This window comes from Rhinoraja longicauda, chromosome 27 (genome assembly GCF_053455715.1).
Source record: "Rhinoraja longicauda isolate Sanriku21f chromosome 27, sRhiLon1.1, whole genome shotgun sequence".
Lineage (NCBI taxonomy): Eukaryota > Metazoa > Chordata > Chondrichthyes > Rajiformes > Arhynchobatidae > Rhinoraja > Rhinoraja longicauda.
The window spans coordinates 13,975,494-13,997,712 of NC_135979.1; the positions used below are offsets into that span (position 1 = coordinate 13,975,494).

The 22,219-nt window shown below is 42.4% G+C and overlaps 1 protein-coding gene across 1 annotated transcript in view; it reads right to left on the reverse strand.

Annotated features, from left to right (window-relative positions):
- The window catches only part of LOC144606705 (chloride intracellular channel protein 4), a 110,461-nt gene that overhangs the window by 59,145 nt on the left and 29,097 nt on the right, over positions 1 to 22,219 (reverse strand). The window contains exon 2 of the mRNA XM_078423013.1: positions 2,131 to 2,240. Within this exon, the coding sequence (XP_078279139.1) occupies positions 2,131 to 2,240 (110 nt within the window). The remainder of the gene's footprint in view (positions 1 to 2,130; positions 2,241 to 22,219) is intronic.

The window sequence follows — 22,219 nt, forward strand, 5'->3', positions numbered from 1 at the left end:
ATACCGAGCGCTTCCACGTTTTCTGTAAGGGCTTTACAATCAATAACGTGTACTCACGGTGTTTCTGCATTTTATAAGTGTACACTCAGTGATACTGTATCCTAGAGCAGCAAACATCAGTTTATATTTCACTGTGTGCAATTAATGAGCTGATTTTGGCCTTCGCCCAACTAACAGTTGCTCAGAGACTCATTGCAGGTGTGTAAGTGAAGGCTTCCAGTCATTTGGCATCTGCGTGAATTTGTGAGCAGTGCAGAAGGTAGAAAGCAAAGATACTAGAGGAACAAGATGGACCACTCCGTTGAAATCGCCTATACCGTAGTACGCAAAGGAGCTATTTTGGAAGGCAAAACCCATCGTTCGCTATGCCTCTCGCAATGTAATCAGTGTTTTGGGGGGAACAGTATGTGTGATTATACCATTAAAATGCAAAATATATCTCATCTATCAATTCACAGATGTTTGTTATTTTTCTTTTAAAATGTTTCTGCAAGTTTCTGCCTACTAAAATGGCGCCTTGGGTCGAGTGGTCTATCTTGTTCCTCTAGTATCTTTGGTAGAAAGGTTCTTCAACCAGAATGCAGAACCCTCGCTGATACATAGACCATAAAAAAACTAATTATGATAAGCAGAACAGATAAACGGTATGTAAATCATGCTGAAGCAAAATAAAGATTGGGCCAAACAATTGAAATTATGGGAGCAAAATATTAAATAGAAAAAACAAACGCAAAGTACTTTTAAAAAAATATTAGTCATACTTGTAATTAAATGTACTCAGCCCAATATATTTTTCAGTAGAATCTCCAATTACTCCACTGTTAATATTCTGTTACACCTGTTTTTACGTGCTCTAACTTCCTTACGCAGCTTTACAATAGGCAATAAACACAGTTCACACACGATTTCTGTATCAATTCCTTTCATGAAGGCTACACATCATTAATGTAAAGGAACAAGAAGTACAGATGGAAATTTCCAACAGTCTTACTTATGTTGAAAGACTGGAGCGACTAGGCTTGTATACACTGAAATTTAGAAGGATGAGAGGAGGTCTTATCGAAACATAAAAGATTATTAAGGGGTTGGACACGTTAGAGGCAGGAAACATGTTCCCAATGTTGGGGGAGTCCAGAACCAGGGGGCACAGTTTAAGAATAAGGGGTAGGCCATTTAGAACGGAGATGAGGAAAAACTTTTTCAGTCAGAGAGTTGTAAATCTGTGGAATTCTCTGCCTCAGAAGGCAGTGGAGGCCAATTCTCTGAATGCATTCAAGAGAGAGCTGGATAGAGCTCTTAAGGATAGCGGAGTCAAGGGGTATGGGGAGAAGACAGGAACGGGGTACTGATTGAGAATGATCAGCCATGATCACATTGAATGGTGGTGCTGGCTCGAAGGGCCGAATGGCCTACTCCTGCACCTATTGTCTATTGTCTATAACCCTGCACATGCCAACACTGGAAGCTGCTGCACAGAGCGGCACAGTGGCGCAGCGGGTAGAGCTGCTGCCTCGCAGTATCAACCAGACAGCTTCGATTCCGCCTCAGGTGCTGTCTGTGTGGAGTTTGCACACTCTCACTGTGACCACGTGGGTTTTCTCTGGGTGCTCCAATTTCCTCCCACATCCCATAAAACATGCGTTTTTGCAGGTAAGTTGGCAGCTGTAAATTTGCCCCAGTGTGGAGGGATTGGATGCGAAAGTGGGCTAACTTAGAACCAGTGTGTACGGGTGATCGATGGTCAGTGTGGAGTCAGTGGGCTGAAGGGCCTGTTTCCCTGCTATATCTTTCAATTCAACTCATTGCTGTTAAATTAAGCAGTGAGTTCTGCACCTACCATCATTGGAACCATAAAATGTCGGCTGTAAACTGTATTTTCAGTGACATTTATTTGATATAATTGGGGGAATTTTTCACCTGTGTAAAGTTGAATATTGAGGATGATTCAGATTGGCTTATTCTGCACTATATAATTTGAAATGTTGCGTCCAGCAGAATAAATGTACTACAAAGTTCAGGTCATAATCTCGCACACTGGAAGAATTTGCTTCAAGTGAATTAGATTAATCTACAGCAATGCCGATTCGCAAATCCATATTACAAGCCCATGGCCATAAAACAAACGCTTACCTCTTGAGATCAACTGTTGTGACATTGAAGACCACGCCCTTCAGCCACAAGATCATGAAGAGTCGTTGAGAGAAGGGGCAGTTACCAATGCTTTCTCCATCACTTCCAGCCTGCAGCAAATTAAACACAAGAAAGCATTCATCAGTACTGCAGAACTGTAGGGTGTAGCCCTAGAGCTATTGCCTTACAGCGCCAGAGATCCGGGTTCGATCCTGGTGCTTGTCTGCACGGAGTTTGTACGATCTCCCCGTGACAGAGATCTTTGGTTTCTCCCCACACTCCAAAGACATACAGGTTTGTAGGTTAATTGACTTGATATAATTGTATAAATGTAAAATTGTCCCCAGTGTGTGTAGGCCAGTGTTAATGTGTGGGGATCGCTGGTCCGTGCGGACTCGGTGGGCCGAAGGGCCTGTTTCCATGCTGTATCTTGAAACTAAACAAGTCAATTTCCTGATGAGCTTATAAAATGCCAGGAAAACGTGTCACCAATGAAGAATATTTTATTCCTTCCTCACTATTCTTGTTATATCTTTCCTAACAACCTTTTTTCTTGACTAAACTTTAGGAATCAAGATATTTCTGGCAAGGTGAACATTTAACGCACATCCCTAAATGCCCTGAAGAAAATGATGGTTGGCAGGCTTCACAGTCTTTCTGGTGAGGATACTTGGACAATGCAGTTGAGGAGGCAATTAGACCCAGAGATGGTGTAGGGACATTGATATTTTCCATGATGGGGTATGACTTAGAGAAGTACTGGCAATGGTGATGGTCCCAATGCAATAAAAAAAATCCTTGCCTTTCTTTGTGCTAGTGATCGGAGTTTTGAGAGGTGCTGTAGAGTACCTCATGTGAGCAACTGCAGCACACTGTGTGGATAGTACACATTCTGGCCACTTGGCACCAGTGGTGAAGGAATTGATTGTGGATGGGGTATCAATCAAACCAATTGATAGACACAAAATGCTAGAGTAACTCAGGCAGCATCTCTGGAGAGAAGGAAGTCCCTGCAAAATCTCGTTACTGTTAATTGAGTTTCTGAGTAACTTCGTCATCTGGGAATGTTAAAAATGTGCCAAAGACACACTTGACAGGTCAGCTTTGGCTGGCCTCCTGTTTAATAAACTGCCCGTTACTTCAAACACCAATTCCCAATCAAGCCAGTTGCTTTGTCCTGGATGATGTGGAACTTCTTGAATGTTGTTGGAGCAGTCTTATCCAGGCACATGGAAAATATTCACTCTAACCTTTGGAAATATTTGGGGAATCAGTAAATGGGTTGTTAGATGCAGGATACCATGAAGCACCTGGGGATAGACAGATACACACAGAGCATCTGGTCCATATTTGTGCCTCGCTTTGTGTGGCTCGTCCTGTTGAATTTCAACAATGACTCCCCAGGAAGGTGATGGCTGGAAACGTGCTCATCAGGAGAATGAATGGTATTCTACAAATGCAACCCTTCAGTTCTTATCATCAACGTGTATTTTTCTGGCACCCACAAGTGCTGTGCAGGATGGAACTGCAGATGCTGGTTTAAACCGAAGATAGACACAAAATGCTGGAGTAACTCAGCGGGACAGGCAGCATCTCTGGAGAGAAGGACATTTCGGGTCGAGACCCTTATTCAGACTGTGTGTATCTGTCCATCCCCAGGTGCTTCATGGTATTGTTATCAAATTTGAATTGACATTGAGACATAAGGAAATTGGTCAAACCATAGCTGCAGATTATAATTACTGCCACGTGTGGCGGCAGGCAGTAGATAGGTCTGCAGGTGAACTTTTGTAACGTTGTGGGCGCCAAAACATGGCGGCACTTGTGTACTGCCTGGGACAGGTCTGCTATATGATTTTACCAGGGGTCGTATGCATAACAAAGCATTTCACTGTACCTAGGAACATGTGACAATAAGGTATCATTGAATTATTGAATCACTCTTGATCCACAAGTAAAAAAGAAATGTAATAGACTCATAGTGTCATCCAGAATGGAAACAGCCCCTTCGGCCCAACTTGCCCATGCCGAACATGATAACCCATCTATACTAGTCCCAGCTGATAAGAGTAATTGGAACAAACTATTTCAGAAGTTTTCTAATAGAATAATAGAAAGTTTTTAAAAAGCTGTGCTCCTCCAATTGTGCTGCAAAAAATGTCAGATAGTTGTGGATTTTACTTAAATTGTTAGCAAGCAATCCATCTTCTAACTTTAACGTATGATCAGGCATCCATGTGGAGACTTCCCTGAAGACATGTTGGGAATCAGCTGTTATCAACTCCTTCTAATATTGGCTTTCCACGCTGGGAAGCACAATGTGAAAGCTGCTGAACCTTGATTGATGCTCTCACTGAATCTTTGCTGACACCGAAGAGTGCTGTCATGATACTCCATTGCAGAAATTGACTACAACTCCAGGCATGACCAGACTTAGAAGCCTGGGTGTAAGGGAATGTGCAATACGGGGAAATGGTGATGGGACAATAAACAATGGCAAAGTCCTCTTTTTAGACTTAATGCTTAGAAATGTTAAGTTCAATTCAAAAAGCTTAGGAAAGAATGTAATTTATTATAAAAGTTAAAGAACCAGAAATGGACGTGTTCACTCTTAATTATTAATACATAGTAGGAAGTCACTCTTTTATCCATTGAAGTTCTTGCTTTGGATTACATTGTGCATCATCTTTATAAGGTTCAATGAACATGACTCACTTCTGATGTTATTTTGTTAGAGTCATGGAGACATACAGCATAGAAACAGACTCTTTGGCACATGCCATCATAGTTCTATACCTGACTTGTACAGTTGTGACATGATGATCTAACACCAGTACACAAAGCCCTGATCAATGAAGATAAATAGGCCCGAGGCCCTCTTTGCCATCCCATCTACCTGTGTTGTGCTTTCATGGGCTTACAATCTGTTCTACCACGCTCTGCAGGACCCTACCATTTACTGAGTAAGTCCTGCCCTGGTTTATCTTATCAAAATGCAACACCTTGCAATTGTCCGACTTAAATTCCACCTGCCATTCCTTGGGCGACTTCCCATTTCCTCTAGATCCTGTCCCCAGATAGTTCCACTGTTGTTACATTTCCTACACTAAAGAAATATCAAATGTTGAACTATTTAGTTAACATGGCAGCTGAACAAAAATCTAAACATTTACAACTTCCAAGGATAGCTTTGGACCTCAAAGTTTTACATGTCAGCCTTGAGAGCATAATCAAGGACGATTCTCACCCCGGTCACTCCCTCTTCTCCCCTCTCCCACCAGGCAAGAAATACAGAGGTTTGAAAACGCGCACTTCCAGATTCAGCGACAGTTTCTTCACAACTGTTATCAGGCAACTGAACCATCCTATCACCAACGAGAGAGTAGTCCTGACCTTCCATCTACCTAATTGGAGACCATTGGATTATATTTTATTGGTCTTTACTGGATTTTATGTCACACTAATCGTTACTCCTTGTATCCCGTATCTGAACACTATGAGCAGTTTGATTGTAATTGTGTATGGTCTTTTCACTGACTGGATAGCACGCAAAAAGCTTTTCACTGTACCTCAGTCCACGTGACAATAATAAACTAAAGCAAAACGTTTTACAGTCTATTGATGTCGTATTTTTACAGATGCTTTTACATCAACTCAACTTAAGACAGGTACAAAATATATTCCTGTTCAAGGCCAAAAGATAATACATTTTAAATAGGACAAGTATGTCTTGAGTTGGTCTGCCATTTTAGTCTCAAGTAGAAGGAAGTGGGAATATTACATTCTAATTGCATAAAGTATATCTCTAAACATTTATCCCTTTTGAATCCAAGTCATTGTTAACACTAAGACTCTCTAATTTTGCTTTTGAATCTGAGCCTTTAAATTCAGCTAATTGGTGAATAATCATCCAGTGGGTCACAATCCGCTGGTGTCAGTTCAGCAAACACATTCCCAGTCTTGCTCATCACTGCACTAGAGTTCTGCTCACAAGTACCTCAGGCATTTTTATTTATCGATGTGAAGAATGAAATATTTTATTTCATATACCAGTCTGGAAAACAGCAAATGTCTACAACTGAACAAATTGTGAATTGCTATAAAACGGCCTCATTACAATCAATGGCTCTGCCATTTAGTGTGCACATTTTTGCTTGGCTTGTGTACCCCAAGAAACTATCAACTAAGCAGAAAAGCAAACTCCCATAGATTCTCGCAATGTAAAATAAAAGTAAAAAATGCTGCAAACATTCAGCATGCCAGGCAGCATCTGTGGAGGGCGAAAGGCTATGGTCTTTGATTAGATCTTTTCATAAATACAAATCTCCTGATGAAAGGTTCTTGATCTGAAACATTAACTATCTTCCTCTATCCACGGATGCTGTCCAAATCGTTATGTATTTCTGCCATTTTATGTTTATATTTAATGATTGACTCAGAGAAACATTACAGGATGGAAAGAAAATCACATGAGAACAGAAACCAGACTTAAAAGCCACTTGAATCATCCATTAACAGCTCACTATATGAGCAATGCATGGTCACCTTTTCTGGGTTTCCATCTCTAAATGTATACAATAGCCATTCTTAAAGCATCTTGGGGAAGGTGCCAAGAATCTCTAAATGAAACTGGTCGATTCTTGGTGCTAGCTTTTGAAATGAGAAAGTGACTTTGGTGCACAATTGGTAGCACTGCTATAAATCACAGGGAACAAAGCCCAGGGAAGTGTCATATGAAACTGTGGACTTAACCCTATGAACGCTGAATCATTCTTAACCCTCAACAATGTTGCAGGCAGCTCTAGGCAGCTGTGTGTTGGAAGCTTGACGCCGTCAAAAGGACAGCAAATAGTTTTAACATGGTGTCTCTGTTTGGAGTATATTTGCTGTTTGCTGTGCTCTTAGCGTGAGCTTTAATCTCAAATTATGATTAGAGGCCAGAAGACTCCCAATTAGTTATCTACAGAGAACAAGCTCGCAGATGGCGAGCACATTGTTTGTATTGTACTGTGAAATCAAGCTGCTCAAGACCAAAGGGGCCAGAGAATGTCAAAATCAGTGTTCTACAATCTTTCCCTTACTGTGCATATTTACGATTCTGTATTTCGTAATTAGCTGGGGGAGGGGGGGGGGTCTAAGACTTAAGGATTCTACCAGAATAGCACAGGAGCTCAGCTGAAGCAACTTGGAAGTTATGAACACAGTCCATTTTTCAATCCATTCTGTTACCCTGCCCCTTGACCCACACACTATGACCTTTGTCAAGGGCCTTCATTGAAACCTTTTGAAAGTCAATGAGAAACACATCCATCACTTTATTCCTCTCCGCTCTTCCAGTCAGTGCAATTATATTGTCAACAGAATGTCCGTGGCAAGATCTCAGGATTGAGAAGCTGCTGGGGTTTGTACAGAGAACACAAGGGAAACAGACCTTTGGTCTGAAATCTCAATGGCATTTAAACCTTGGGGTCACGAACATCAATTTTAAAGAGTTAGACATGATATCCAGCAGCAAACAAGGACATTCAAGGGCTCCAACAGCATGCCGTTGTTTTTCTTGCATTACATATGGATAGACAAAGGCCTGGAGAGAGTGAATGTGGAGAGAATGTTTCCACTAGTGGCTACGAGAGTCTACGAGCCATAGACTCAGAATAAAAGGATACGAGGAGGAATTGCTTTAGTCAGAGGGTGGTGAATCTGTGAAATTCATTGCCACAGACAGCAGTGGGGGCCAAAGCAATGGATATATTTAAAGCAGAGATTGATAGATTCTTGATAAGAAAGGGTGTCAGGGGTTATGGGAAGAAGTCAGGAGAATGGGGTTGAGAGGGAAAGACAAATCAGTCATGATTCAATGGCGGAGCAGACTTGGTGGGCCAAATGGCCTAGTTCTGCTCCTAGAAACTTTGAAGTTATGAAATATCAAGCATCAGAAGAAGGGTCCCGACCGGAAAACTTTGCCTATCTATGATCTCTAAAAATTTGTGTCCTATTGCTAATAGGAAACTTGCTTCGTCTTTGTTTCTTTGCTCACTCACGGTCATCGTCAAAAATCACTGCACCAATTTGTTTACATATATTTGCACTAAGAGAATAGGAAGTATAATATTTAACTATTCCTTGAACTTATTTTGCACTCAAGAGAAGAACTATTTGAGGAAACATTTGTCCCTATAACAATATCAATCCAATTATCTGAAGATGAGTAAACGAATGAAGATGGATAGAGAAACAAAGACCAACTAACCGTGATAGTTTAAGAAAATAACTGCAGATGCTGGTACAAATCGATTTATTCACAAAATGCTGGAGTAACTCAGCAGGTCAGGCAGCATCTCGGGAGAGAAAGAATGGGTGACGTTTCGGGTCGAGACCCTTCTTCAGACTGAAGGGTCTCGACCCGAAACGTCACCCATTCCTTCTCTCCTGAGATGCTGCCCGACCTGCTGAGTTACTCCAGCATTTTGTGAATTAACTGTGATAGTTATTTAGCGGGGGGTCTCAGGGTCTACCTTGCAAGATAGGTAAAGGCATTATAATCAAGCCCTTGAATGTCTTCATTTACTTTTCAGGAGCAGGTATTCCGTTAAGGGGTTAATGTGAATACTGTGTCTGATGTAAGTAGCAGAAGCATCCTGATCCTTTAAAATTCTTGGGGTCAAATTGTAAGACAATTGTGTAAACAGACCAGAGTGCAAGCTCACCAGAAACTGCCTCTGTCAATGAAGTCCTTAGTTTTTTAAACTTTTGTTCAGAAAAGCCATAACTATTTTAAAAAATATAAATGTTGTCCTATAGATCATCTCCTTCACGGTTGCGTGATAGGTCTTGGCAACGGTGATTGTGAGCAGGTATTTTGAAGGACTCATCTAGTCCGAAAATCCCAGAAGGACGTGTTTTTAAAAAATGACTTCACATCTTGTGCAGGACACAAGACACAAAGGCGCAGCTGGTAGAGCTGCTGCTTCACAGCACCAGAGACCTGGGTTCAATCCTGACCTGGCTTTGATGATGGTGGGCGATTTAAAAAAAACAGTTTTTAACCTTGAATCATTTCTCTTTAATCCTCTCTCACCTACGAACCGTGAAAAAATATTTCTAATCTGTTCATTCTCACCAAGACCAGAGATACAGATTTCCTTCTGTTGTCACATCCAACACTGTGTCACATCCAACACTTTTACAGATGGGTGGCTCAGTGGCACAACTGCTTCGGTCCTGACCTTGGGTGCTGTCTGCATGGAGTTTGCATGTTCCCCCTGTCTGAAGAAGGGTCGCAACCTGAAATGTCACCCATTCCTTCTCTCCAAGATGCTGCCTGTCCCGCTGAGTTGCTCCAACATTTTGTGTCTGTCTCCCTGTGACTACGTGGGTTTCCTCTGGGTGCTCCAACTTCCTCCCACATCCCATAGGCGTGCGAGTTTGTGGGTTAATTGGCCTCTGTAAAATTGAGCCTAATGTGCAGGGAGAGGATAAGAAAGTGGGATAGCATAAAACTACTGTGAACCAGTGATCGATGATCGCCTATGGATTCGGTGGGCTGAAGGGCCAGAGGACATGTTTCCATGCCTGTTTTTTGTAAACTACACTAAGGCTAAAAGTCACATTCATGAGAAAATGTAACGGCTGTTCTGAACATTATTTATCATATTATTACACAATATTTTCTCTTTAAATCTTTCACCATCTTGAAGCAATGTATCATTAGCATCGTGTGTCTAGACCAATACCAGGCACGTGCTAATGACCCAAGCAGTCATAAGTTCATAACTTCATAGGTTATAGGAGCACAATTAGGCCATTCAGCCCATAGTCTACTCTGCCATTCAATCATGGCTGATCTATCTTTCCCTCTCAACCCCATTCTCCTGCCTTCTTACCCATAACGCCTGACACCCGTACTAATCCAGAATCTATCAATCTCCATTTAATGTGAACTTTGCCAATGAGAGCCATTGCCTATTCTTTTATTGAAACAGTACCGAATAAAATCAAATCTGCCAAACACATGAAGCCAACAAGGATCACTGTGTGAGGAGCAGTCATTTTCTCTCCTGCCACAACACAGGACCAGTGAGGATAAACAGCGACCTTATCGCCAACCAGGCAGAGAGGTAAGTGGTCCGGTTTTAGTGACAAATTAAAGTGAATTATTTCTTGTCCCAAACCAGCCTTGGGGCATAATTAAAAGCTGTGCATGGGAACGAGGCTTCCTTCAGACAAGCAGTTCTCCTTGCTGTCGACTGTTCCTGGGAATATGGAGGAAAGCCATAGACTCTCATTCCTACCTTCCTACCTCCGATTTCAGACAAAGCTTCACTAAGTAGGCACGTGGCACTGGTTCAAAACACACAACATTAGTTTAACTTGAAAATAGCATTTCTCCAAGACAACATGGCACAGAATATGAATCAGAGCCTTAAGTCCATTCATATTGTACGCCTAGGCAAAATAATTTACACACCCAATGCATTCTGGAGATGGTAGTGTACCAAGAAACTCCAGCTGTAAAAAAAATGGTTCACAACAACCAAGTTTATTAATCACCATCCATCTCCTCCGAGGGTGTTTGGAGACAGCGCATCCTGTTAACCCCTACATCACCAAATATTTTCTTGTAGCTCGTGTGCCAACACGCAGAATATATTTACTAAAGTTTCAAGTTGACCAAACATTTTTTGTTTGGGAAAGGGGTAGAGCAAGATAGTTTCAACAGGATCCATGCCATCACAAATGGCATGAAAAAACATGGCTTGGCATATACTACACGTGAAAGAATAACATTATGCTGTTTCACCCACATTATCACACAACACGCTAAGCTAACATGAAATGTTGCCAAGATTTTAAAAAAATAGGGCCTACTCACTGAAATCAAGGTGAAAATCAGTCATTGTTGCCTAAGTTATTCACTTTAATGATGTGATAAAGCCAAATTATGTTCCTTTTTAATATTTTAGTGGTTGCATGCATTAATGCAGAGAGTGAATTTGTTGATATCCAATGCTGATAAAGTTCAGTCAAATTTTACAGCCGACAGAAAGTATTAATTAAAGCCATTCTTGAAAAACACATGTGCGTTCCTGGTCAATGTTTTTAAACAGAATACTCCCTTTGAGAATTTTCCAAGTATTTAGAGTTAAGTGGAGAGAGAAAGTTTAACAACGCCAGCAGCAGTTGTACTGAGAATTGACCATTTACATTAAGAAACTGTCGGTGCCCGCGGTTTTCTGTGTGGGAAGAATCAAGGCTAAACTCATGGAAAGGGTGGGGGGGATGGGGGGGGGGGAAGGGTGGGGGGGATGGGGGGATGGGGGAAGGGTGGGGGGGATGTGGGGGTGGGGGAAGGGTGGGGGGGATGGGGGGGGTGGGGGGGATGGGGGGGGTGGGGGAAGGGTGGGGGGAATGGGGGGGTGGGGGAAGGGTGGGGGGGATGGGGGGGGTGGGGGAAGGGTGGGGGGGGTGGGGGGGATGGGGGGGGTGGGGGAAGGGTGGGGGGATGGGGGGGATGGGGGGGTGGGGGAAGGGTGGGGGGATGGGGGGGGTGGGGGGGATGGGGGGTGGGGGAAGGGTGGGGGGGGTGGGGGAAGGGTGGGGGGGATGGGGGGGGTGGGGGATGGGGGGGGTGGGGGAAGGGTGGGGGGGATGGGGGGGTGGGGGAAGGGTGGGGGGGATGGGGGGGGTGGGGGAAGGGTGGGGGGGATGGGGGGGTGGGGGAAGGGTGGGGGGGATGGGGGGGGTGGGGGAAGGGTGGGGGGGGATGGGGGGGTGGGGGAAGGGTGGGGGGGATGGGGGGGTGGGGGAAGGGTGGGGGGGATGGGGGGGGTGGGGGGAGGGTGGGGGGGATGGGGGGGGTGGGGGAAGGGTGGGGGGTGGGGTGACTAATGAAACACACCCAAATGCATGAAAAACCAACTGAACAAAGAGCCACTGAAAGGACCAGGATATTTGGTGCACGATGCTTAGCAGCATATTTAAGCAATAAGCAAAGAGTTTCTGGAGAATTGATCTTTTCTCTTCAGAGGAACCAATGGCTCTCCGATACAGAATATCACCTTTCATTTCACCTGAGCTTCCACAGTCTGACTGTAATCAGAAAATGTTAACTACTCCGAAAAGAAGCACAAATATCAGGGTGATACTAAATGTTCCCATTGTAAAGATTATAAATGTTCCCATTTAGTATCACCAAGATTTGGAGCTTTTGTTAATAATGGCTGCATTTACTGCTCAGAGGGGAGGTGGCACCACTTTGGTGATGAGCACCGTTTGCTCATAAACGCCTGCAACCTGATTGCACTTGTAGTAGATTGGATAATCTTGTTTCAATCATGCAGCAGAGGTAACACTGATCATGTATCTGAAGAAGGGTATCGACCTGAAATGTCACCTGTTCCTTTTCCCCAGAGATGCTGTCAAGCCCGCTGATTGACTCCAGCTTTTTGTGTCTGTCTAATAATCATGTGTAACTGGACCACTTAAGTCTGGAGGACTGTGTCCATGATCAGACGGGAATGATTGTGTTTTGCATCTCATATTTTGCATGGAGAACATGCAGCATCAGTACAATCTGCCTTATTTTTATTATAGCTACCTCCCGATACATTCCTTTAATGGCTGAAGGACTTAAACCTCGACCAATTCCTTTGGCTAACATGGTGCGAATAATGCACATTTGAATGTCATTAAACATCAACCACCAAGGGTTATACTCGAGTAAAACCAACATTGTGAATGAGTCAACAAACCACCATTTTAGTCACTTCAAATTCCATGGGTCAGCAAATATAGTGAGCTGGAGATACCCAAGAGCAGAGGGGAGTGGTACCAGGACTATTTTCCCCAGACTTCAATTCCACTGTGGAACTGTGTTCTGCACTAATTGCCAAAAACATATTGACAAGAGCGTAGGGTCATAGAGTCGTAGAATGATACAGCATGGAAACAGACCCTTCAACCCAACTTGCTCACACAATCCGACCAACATGTTCCAGCTATACTAGTCCCACCTGCCTGCGTTTGGCCCATGTCCCTCCAAACCTGTCCTATCCAAGTACCTGTCTAACCGTTTCTTAAATGTTGGGGTAGTCCCTGCCTGAACTTCCTCTTCTGGCAGCTTGTTCCATACACCCACCACCCTTTGTGTGAAAAGGTTACCCCTCAGATTCTGATTAAATCTTTTCCCCTTCACCTTAAACCTCTGTCCACTACTTGTCCTCGATTTGCCTACTATGGGCAAGAGACGCTGTGCATCTACCCGATCAATTCCTCTCGTGATTTTATACACTTCTATAAGATCACTCCTCATCTGTCTGTGCTCCTGAATAATACAGTATAGATTTATCACAATCATTCTAAACTCCAAGAGTCAAACCACAAATTTAAATTGAAGTGCTTCAGATATTAAGGTCTGGTGGGTTTCCTTTGGTTGGGAAGTTTAAGACTGGGGGCCTAGTCTAAAAATTACAGCCAGAACTTTCACGAGTGAGATTCACAAAAATATTGGACTCGTTTCTGTAAAATCCAGGCATGATCAGTTGTTAATTTAAGTGCGTGATTGATAGATTGGTAGATTTTTGTTTGCTAAAAAGTTATTAAAGGATTCAAGGAAAATATTGAAAAGTTTGGTCACATATCTTCCGGGTGGCATGGTGGCGTAGCGGTAGAGCTACTGCTTTACAACGCCAGACACCCGCGTTCAATCCTGGCAACGGGTGCTTATCGGTACAGAGTTTGTACGTTCTCCCCGTGACCTGCGTGGGTTTTCTCCGAGATCTTCGGTTTCCTCCCACACTCCAAAGACGTACAGGTTTGTAGGTTAATTGGCTTAAATTGTCCCCAGTGTGTGGAGGGTAGCGTTAATGTGCAGGGATCACTGGTCGGTGCAGAATCGGTGGGCCGAAGGGCCTGTTTCCACGTTGTATCTCCAAACTAAAAAAAATAATTTAAACTATAAAAAAGATCTGCCTGGAACTGACTGAGTGGTGGAATAGCCACAGGAGACTAAATAGCCCGGTCCTGGTTTTTATGTTCTTATATTTCCTGTGCTTCCTGTGAGAGTCACAACTCACTTTGCCTCTTACTCGGTTTAGCTGGAGCACTGATTTACAAGTGTCAGGTGAAACTATTTTGTGTCAACAGGAAACGTGTTCTGTCAAAATGTAAAACAAAATAGGAAGAGGAAGTACAATGTCTAAGATGGCTGGATGGGGAGAAAAAGGGGGGGAGGAGAAACAAATGTTATGATCAAAAGAACTTTAAAATTATTGTAAATTATTTAATTTATACTGAAACAGTTAATGGCCGAGCATAAATAATTTTATCAAGTAACTATTAACTTGTCCTTGAGTGGTGCTGAAAGAGTTAGCTTAGAAGGTGTGGGATAACTGGCAGAAAAGATTATTAATACCTAGTGCCAGATATATGACTATGTGGTGGCATAGAAGGAACATGCTCAGACTGTAGTGAGTGCCAGTTTTCCCGTGTACTGCCAGCTCTCAGACTCTCCACAGATGCCTTAATTAATCCCGCCCGATTCATCAGAAACGGTGATTGTTTTGATTTCTGATTTTTCTTTCCTTTCTTGGTCAGGCTTAAGCAATGCACTGCAGATGTGTAACGTTTTTCTAAAGTCAAAACCACAATTTCCTGGGAATGATTGACTCAGTCAGACAGACAAAAGCCGGTCACATTGTAGTTTCATTTTCTGACTCGATATACATGCCACGTTTAGTCATAGAGTCACACAGCATGGAATCAGGCCCTTCTGCATAACTTGCCCAAGCCGACCAAGAATCCCCATCTGCACTAGTCTCGCCTGCCTGCATTTGGCCCATATCCCAAATCTTTCCTATCCATGTACAACTATTGACCTGCAGAAAGATACATGATAATACTGCACCATGTGCACAATGAGAAAGTGCTGTTTTACTCATGGATTAGAATGAATTCATTGCAAGTTCCTGTGTGTGGGCATATATATACACACACACATTAACATACACGAGGGAACTTGCAATGAAATAAATTCTAATCCATGAGCGAAACAGCACTTTCACATAGCGCACATGATAGTATCATTGTGCATCGCTCTGCAGATCAATAGATATGTATGGATAGGAAAGATTTAGAGGGATATGGGCCAAACGCATGGGACCTAACCCCACTATCCACCATTCACTCCTCCTACTACCTGGCCAACATAGCTGCAAGTGTGCTTCATTGACAAAATGCACAGCAGGCTACTGAAAAGCACTGTGGCAGCAAGTACCTAGAAACATCACCACCTGCAGACTCCTTTCCAAGTCACGCTCCTTCCTGACTTGTAACTAAATTGCTGGTTATTTTCACCAGCTCTAGAGTTTGCAACTCCCTACCCAAGAGTAGTTTGGAAGCATCTTCGCCAGAAGGACTGCAGGGTTTCAAGAGGAAGCTCACCACTAGCTTCTCGAGGGCATTGTGAAGTGAGTAACACAGGCCAGCATTACCCATTCCCAAAATGAATGAGGTAAATATGGAAATGAATTAGGTGAATATGGTATGGCTCTATTTAAATTATAAACAGGTGCTAGTTGGAAGCTAGTTCCTTTTCCTGAAGGGAGGGGAAAAAACAGTTAAATGCTGGTGACTGGAAGTCTCATGATAATCAATCCCTTTCACCGGGAATGATGTGGAAACCTATAAATTGCTCATTAAACACGGAGTATTGAAATGCTGTCATTATGCACAAAGGGTTTCTCTGTCATAGTCAGTTGGAGACTGACGCTCTGTTTTAAAAAAATCCTGTCACTACCTGGAACCACAGAAATGCATATCATTCACAAATAAACCTTGGTAGAGTGTAGCACATGATGTAATGGGAAGAACAAAATAGCGTCCATTCAAAATCTCAAAATCATTAGAAGACCAAACTCAATCCTTCATTCATGTGTGATTTAAACATGATAACACAGTGGGTTACATTAAAATAGCTGCTTTATACTACAAATGGTTCCTCACAAAATAAATGGCACTGAATTCACAAAATGAACAGACTCTTTGTAACGCTGGTATAAAGTTTGGTCCAGGGGTGAAGTTTGGATTTGTTACTTGAAAACATTTGTCATTTTCATCTCAGTAATCTAACCTGCCCCAACTCAGCTGAAACCCTTATCTATCATATTTTTGTTCCTCACCTTTATTCTCGCTCAGTCCTGGCTAACCACCTGTGAACTGTTGAGATCATCCAAATCATTTCAGCCCCCGCATAACACGCACCAAGTCTTGTTCGCGCATCCCTCTTGTTGACTGACCTCCATCTCGAAATTTGAAATTCTCGTCCTTATTTTCAAATCCCTCCATTGTTTTGCCCATTTCTGCCTCTCTCATCTCTTTCAATCACATAATCCTACAAGATATTTGCTGTCTAATTCTGGCTCCTTGCTCAGCTTTGAATTTAGTTGCTCCAGTGTTGGCAGCTGTGTGCTCAGCTGCCGAGAGCCTAAGCTCTAGAATTCCCTCCCTAAATCACTTATCCTCTCTTTCCCACTCTGAGACTCAAAAGCTACTCCTTCGCTCAGAGAGTCTTTATTTCACCCACCGAAGGTGCACCACTAGAAAATATCAGGTAGAAACAAAGAATTGCATCTGCTGATTTATACCAAAGATAGACCCAAGATGCTGGAGTAGCTCAGCGGGTCAGGCTGCACCTCTGGAGAAAAAGGATGTGACGTTTCGGGTCGGGATTCTTCTCCAGAGATGCTGCCTGACCTGCTGAGTTACTCCAGCACTTTGTGTCCAATTAACCACAAAATATCAGTTTGCTTTTCAACAATACTTCATTATTGGAGCTGCCTCTTAATCTGTATATCTACTCTTCTTCATAAAAATAAGGCCTCAATAATGCACTCCACACCTGCACTCCAAAATTGAGGTGTCCACCTTTCTAGGTCCAGAAATATGCCATTTACTGACATCAGATGCATATCGTACAGCTCTCTATCCCAGATTAGTGCATCACTAATTTATATTTTTCGCCCCATGACATCGACGATTTTCCTGTGCTATTTTCTGTATATTTTAATCTAACAGCAGTGTACAGCAGGAAAGTAGAGGTTCACTATTACTTCGCATGGCTTCATACATGTTAAGATATTTGCCATTCAGTAAAAGTTCAGCATATCATGTTTTGAAATCACAAATCAACAATTTGTCTGATATAATTTATCGGATTAACCCAGCAATATTTGGCACTGAAACATGCAGTTGCCCGGGGATTGGCCAAGGCAAATTAACAAAGCTTTCCAGTACATAATCAACTGCATAGGTTCATAAGTTATAAGAGCAGAATTAGGCCACTCTGCACCTCAAGTCTACTCCGCCATTCAATCATGGCTGATCTATCTCTCCCTCATAACTCCATTCTCCTGCCTTCTCCCCATAACCCCTGACACCCATACTAATCAAAAATCTGTCAATCTCCTACTTCGAAATATCCATTGACAACCTCCACTGCTGTCTGTGGCAATGAATTGCACAGATTCACCAATCTCTGACTAAATAAATTCCTAAAGGTACGTCCTTTAATTCTGAGGCAAGGGCCTCTGGTCCTAGACACTCCCACTATAGACAATAGACAATAGGTGCAGGAGAGGCCATTCGGCCCTTCGAGCCAGCACCGTCATTCAATATGATCATGGCTGATCATTCTCAATCAGTACCCCGTTCCTGCCTTCTCCCAATACCCCCATATCACTAGTGGAAACATCCTCTCCACATCCACTCTATCCAGGCCTTTAAATATTCGCTAAGTAAATTATTCATACTCTGCTGTTTGTCCTCTTTTTTCCCCACAATATATCCAAGGAATATTAATGGTTTCTAAGAGTGGAGAATCTGGGGACTTGCAACAAGTTCCAGAACCAAGATAACAAATTTATGTCATTAATCATCAAAGGAAGTGCTCATTTATTGGGGATATTCAGGGAAAAAAATGCGGTCAATGTGATAATCCACTATAACACTCCCAGCTTTAAGGCACTACTACAGTTGATGCCATCAATGACTGTCACAGGATAGCCATCTCTCATCACCGGGCCAAACGAAGAGAAAGTGAATTTAAAAATTCCCTCACACTGTTCCACTTTAGGAGCTTTAGGATCTATACTTTTAAACAAGCATAGATTAAGGTGTGTTTTTTAGGTATAGCATGCAGAAATTCCTGAAATGTTACATGGTAACAAACTTTTTTCTTAAATAAAAGAAATATTTTTTACTTTTGGTTTACTGCTTCTGCGCTGGTGGTAGATTAAATTTAGAGTTACACAGCATGGAAATATGCCCTTTGGCCCAATTTGTCCTTATTAACCAAGATGCCCCAGACAAGCTCGCCCGATTTGCCCGTGTTTGGCCCAAACCTTTCCTATCCACGGACCTATCCAAAGGTCTGCCTCAACCACTTCTTCTGGCAGCTCACTCCATGTAGCCACCACCCTCCGAGTGAAAAGGTTGCCCATTAGTTGCTATTAAATCGTGCCCCTCTCATCTTGAATCTAGGACATTTAGTCTTTGAGTTTCCCTACCTTGGATAAAAGACACTGTGCACTCACCCTATCTATTCCCCTCATCATTTTTTACAACTCTATACGATCTGGTAAGTTCTGGTCGCCAAATTATAGGAAGGATGTTGACAAAATGGAGAGGGTACAGAGGAGATTTACTAGAATGTTGCCTGGGTTTCAGCACTTAAGCTACAGAGAGATGTTGAACAGGTTGGGTCTTTATTCTTTGGAGCGTAGAAGGTTGAGGGGGGACTTGATAGAGGTTTTTAAAATTTTAAGAGGGACGGACAGAGTTGACGTGGGTAGGCTTTTCCCTTTGAGAGTGGGGAAGATTCCAACAAGGGGACATAGCTTCAGAATTGAGGGACAAAAGTTTAGGGGTAACATGAGGGGTAACTTCTTTACTCAGAGGGTAGTGGCTGTATGGAATGGGCTTCCGGTGGAAGTGGTAGAGGCAGGCTCGATTTTATTATTTAAGAGTAAATTGGATAGGTATATGGATAAGAGGGGATTGGAGGGTTATGGTCTGAGAGCAGGTAGATGAGACTAGGTCAGAGAGAGTGGTCAGCATGGACTGGTAGGGCCGAACGGGCCTGTTTCCATGCTGTAGTTGTTATATGGTTATATGGTTATATGATCACCCTCTACTTCCTGCATTCCAAGGAATAAAGTCCTAGCCTGCCCAACCTCTCCCTGTACCTCAGCCCCTCAATTCCTGGCAACATCCTAGTAAATCTTCTTTGCACTCTTTCCAGCTTAATAACACACCTCCTATAACAGGGTGGCAAAAATGGAACATAGTTCTCCAAATGTGTCTTTACCAACATCTTGTACAACTGTAGCATAACGTCCCAACTTCTATTTCAGATTCTACGTTGATTTTTCAGAATTAAGAAATGCTACAAAACTCAAGCTACAATCCTATATCTCACTTCACACAGGCTGATCGTAGTTCGAAACAGATAGCATCTCTATTCTGAGGCAAAGCTCCAAATGGTCAATTTGTACAAAAATAAGACCCCTGCAAATAGCTTTTACAAACATTCTGAGAACTAATCTTTACTGATCCTCCCATTTCAATTTTTTTTAAATGTAGGGTAGGCAATGGCTATCAAGAATATTATGATACAAACATTTTCTTGCACTATTTTCTTCATTGTACTATTTTTATAGAGACAGGGTAAAGCATAAATTAAAATAATGGCAATAATATGGTAGGAGTGTTTTAAACGGGTTGACAAACAGTTTTTTTCCATTCTCAGGAAGTTCAATGTCTCAAATATTAGGAAAACAAAATTGAAAAAGCTACAGAAAAACATTATTTAAATTATAATTTGAAAGAAATGAAGTAAAACCTCTTGTATATTCTATTAATATTGGAGTGTAAGTTCCCCACAGAAAAACAATTCTTGGGCTTCACCTCTTGGAGTCACAAGTAAAGATTAATCTTTGGCTTTTGTTGGTTGTCAATGCTTGCCTCTCTCATCCTGTTCCACAGTCAGTGGGAGCCATCAGTAGAGAACATAGAGATAGTATTCTGGTCTAGATGAAGGGTCTCAACTTGAAACGTCTACTGTCCCTTTGCCCTCCACAGATGCTGCCTGACCAGCCGAGTTCCTCCAGCTGCTCTCCATGTTTTGTGCCTAAGGAATACATCATCTGTTTGGTGTCAGTAATCACAATTTTTTTTTGCCCCCCTGGGCTTGTTTAGATGGGAATGTCACTCTCTGAAGTAGTAGTAATATGCACCACAATTCGGAAATCCAAAATACTCCTACGTTTTATATCATTTGCAATTTACCAACCAACAATATATCCAAGCTCGAAAATAAATAAAACCATTGGCCTGTGCTTAGACTGGGTCTTTTAATTGACATTGATTGACTTACCATACAACTTGAGTCAATGGTAAGATATGGGTGACCCACTAAATGAGCTCAGCTGAGGAGTGAATCTAATGTGGTTAACTCAATTAAGAGTCTGAGGAAAAGAAAATTAAATTGGTTCACTGGAAATCTTATTGTTCCTGAGCCAGTCATTAGTCTCTGCACATGAACTCTTGAGTAAAAATAATATAATATGGGGTTTAAAATAGAATATCCCTCGGCAGGGAACAGAAAACCCATAACTCACACTGAGGTGATTGTTGTCTCTGTTCAAAGTTATTTTTGCAGTGTTAAAAATAGCACACAGACTGCTGAATTATGAAAGGCTTTTGCTGTGTTTCATAACCAGTCTGCTAAGCTAAGGTGTGGTGCAGAACATTGAAGTGGAGCGTGCAATTGTGGAGCTACCCATATTTTGCCATTACCAACTCAGTTGTTGACCTCAAAACAGCAAATGTATTAAATGGGATTTTGTTAAAACGTCAAGTGGAAACCTCTTGCCACGAGCAGTGAATTTCAGAAGGCTGAATAATCCTCCAATGTGAAATCCTTTCCCACTTATTTTCCGATAAGTTTGAAGGTCATTTCCAGATTTTGCAAAGTGGTCGTTACCTTTTGTATAATTAACAATTTTCAGATCTGCAAGTCAGTAAGACAGCCACTGAAGATCACAAACTAATCAGAGACACAGGAAACGTGCAGATGCTGGTTTACAAAATAAAGTCACAAAGTGCTGGAGTAACACAGCGGGTCAGGCAGCATCTCCAGACGATATAGATAGGCGATGATTCGGTTCGGGACCCTTCTTCAGACTCAACCAATGGACCCAATCCAATCATATTTTTCCCTGGTTTATGCTGGAGTAAACTTTCCCTCTCCCCTGACCCTCAGTCTGAAGAAGGATCTCGACCAGAAACGTCACCTATTCCTTTTCCCCAGAGATGCTGTCTGACCCGCAGAGTTACTCCAGCATTTTGTGTCCGTCTCCCGCTTATCATTCACGTTTATCCACCGCTTTTGAGAACGGGCATCTACGAGTCTGACAGCAGATATCCGACCCACTGAATGGAGAATATTTTCCACCTTGTCAAGCTGAAAATCTGGGATCATTTGCCCATTAAAATAAGAGGGTGCAGCGTGGCTTGTGGTCACCGTAGGGTCCGCCCAGAGGGGAACAGATTGGTTTTGAGCTCTGAGCAAATTAAAGGAAAAGGTTAGAACCAAAAATAGCTTTTTTGAAAACCCAAATGGGACAGAAATAGGAATTTATTTATTTCTGGCACAGTAAAATAATGTTGCCTTTAGCACCCATGCCAAATCAGTTACCCATCAAAAATAAAGAAATCAGGAAATTGGTCAAAAGGACTTATTTGAAACAGCATTCAAGTGTTCTACGTTCAGAAAGAAACACCAATAACACAACCTGTGTGGTTCCCAACATAATCAATGCTCCTCCATTCAGCATTGTTGCCGACTTCATGTTACACCACAGTCAAAGAACAGCAGCCATTAATCAGAGACACTCCCCATGGCAACCAGACAGCAACACCGCGCGTATTATGGCTGCCCTTGAAGAGAAGGACGCAAGGGGATAGAGGAAGAGAACTCACAGATTCTCAGAAAGGGGGTTTGGAGTAATCACTAATATGATACATCCCAGGA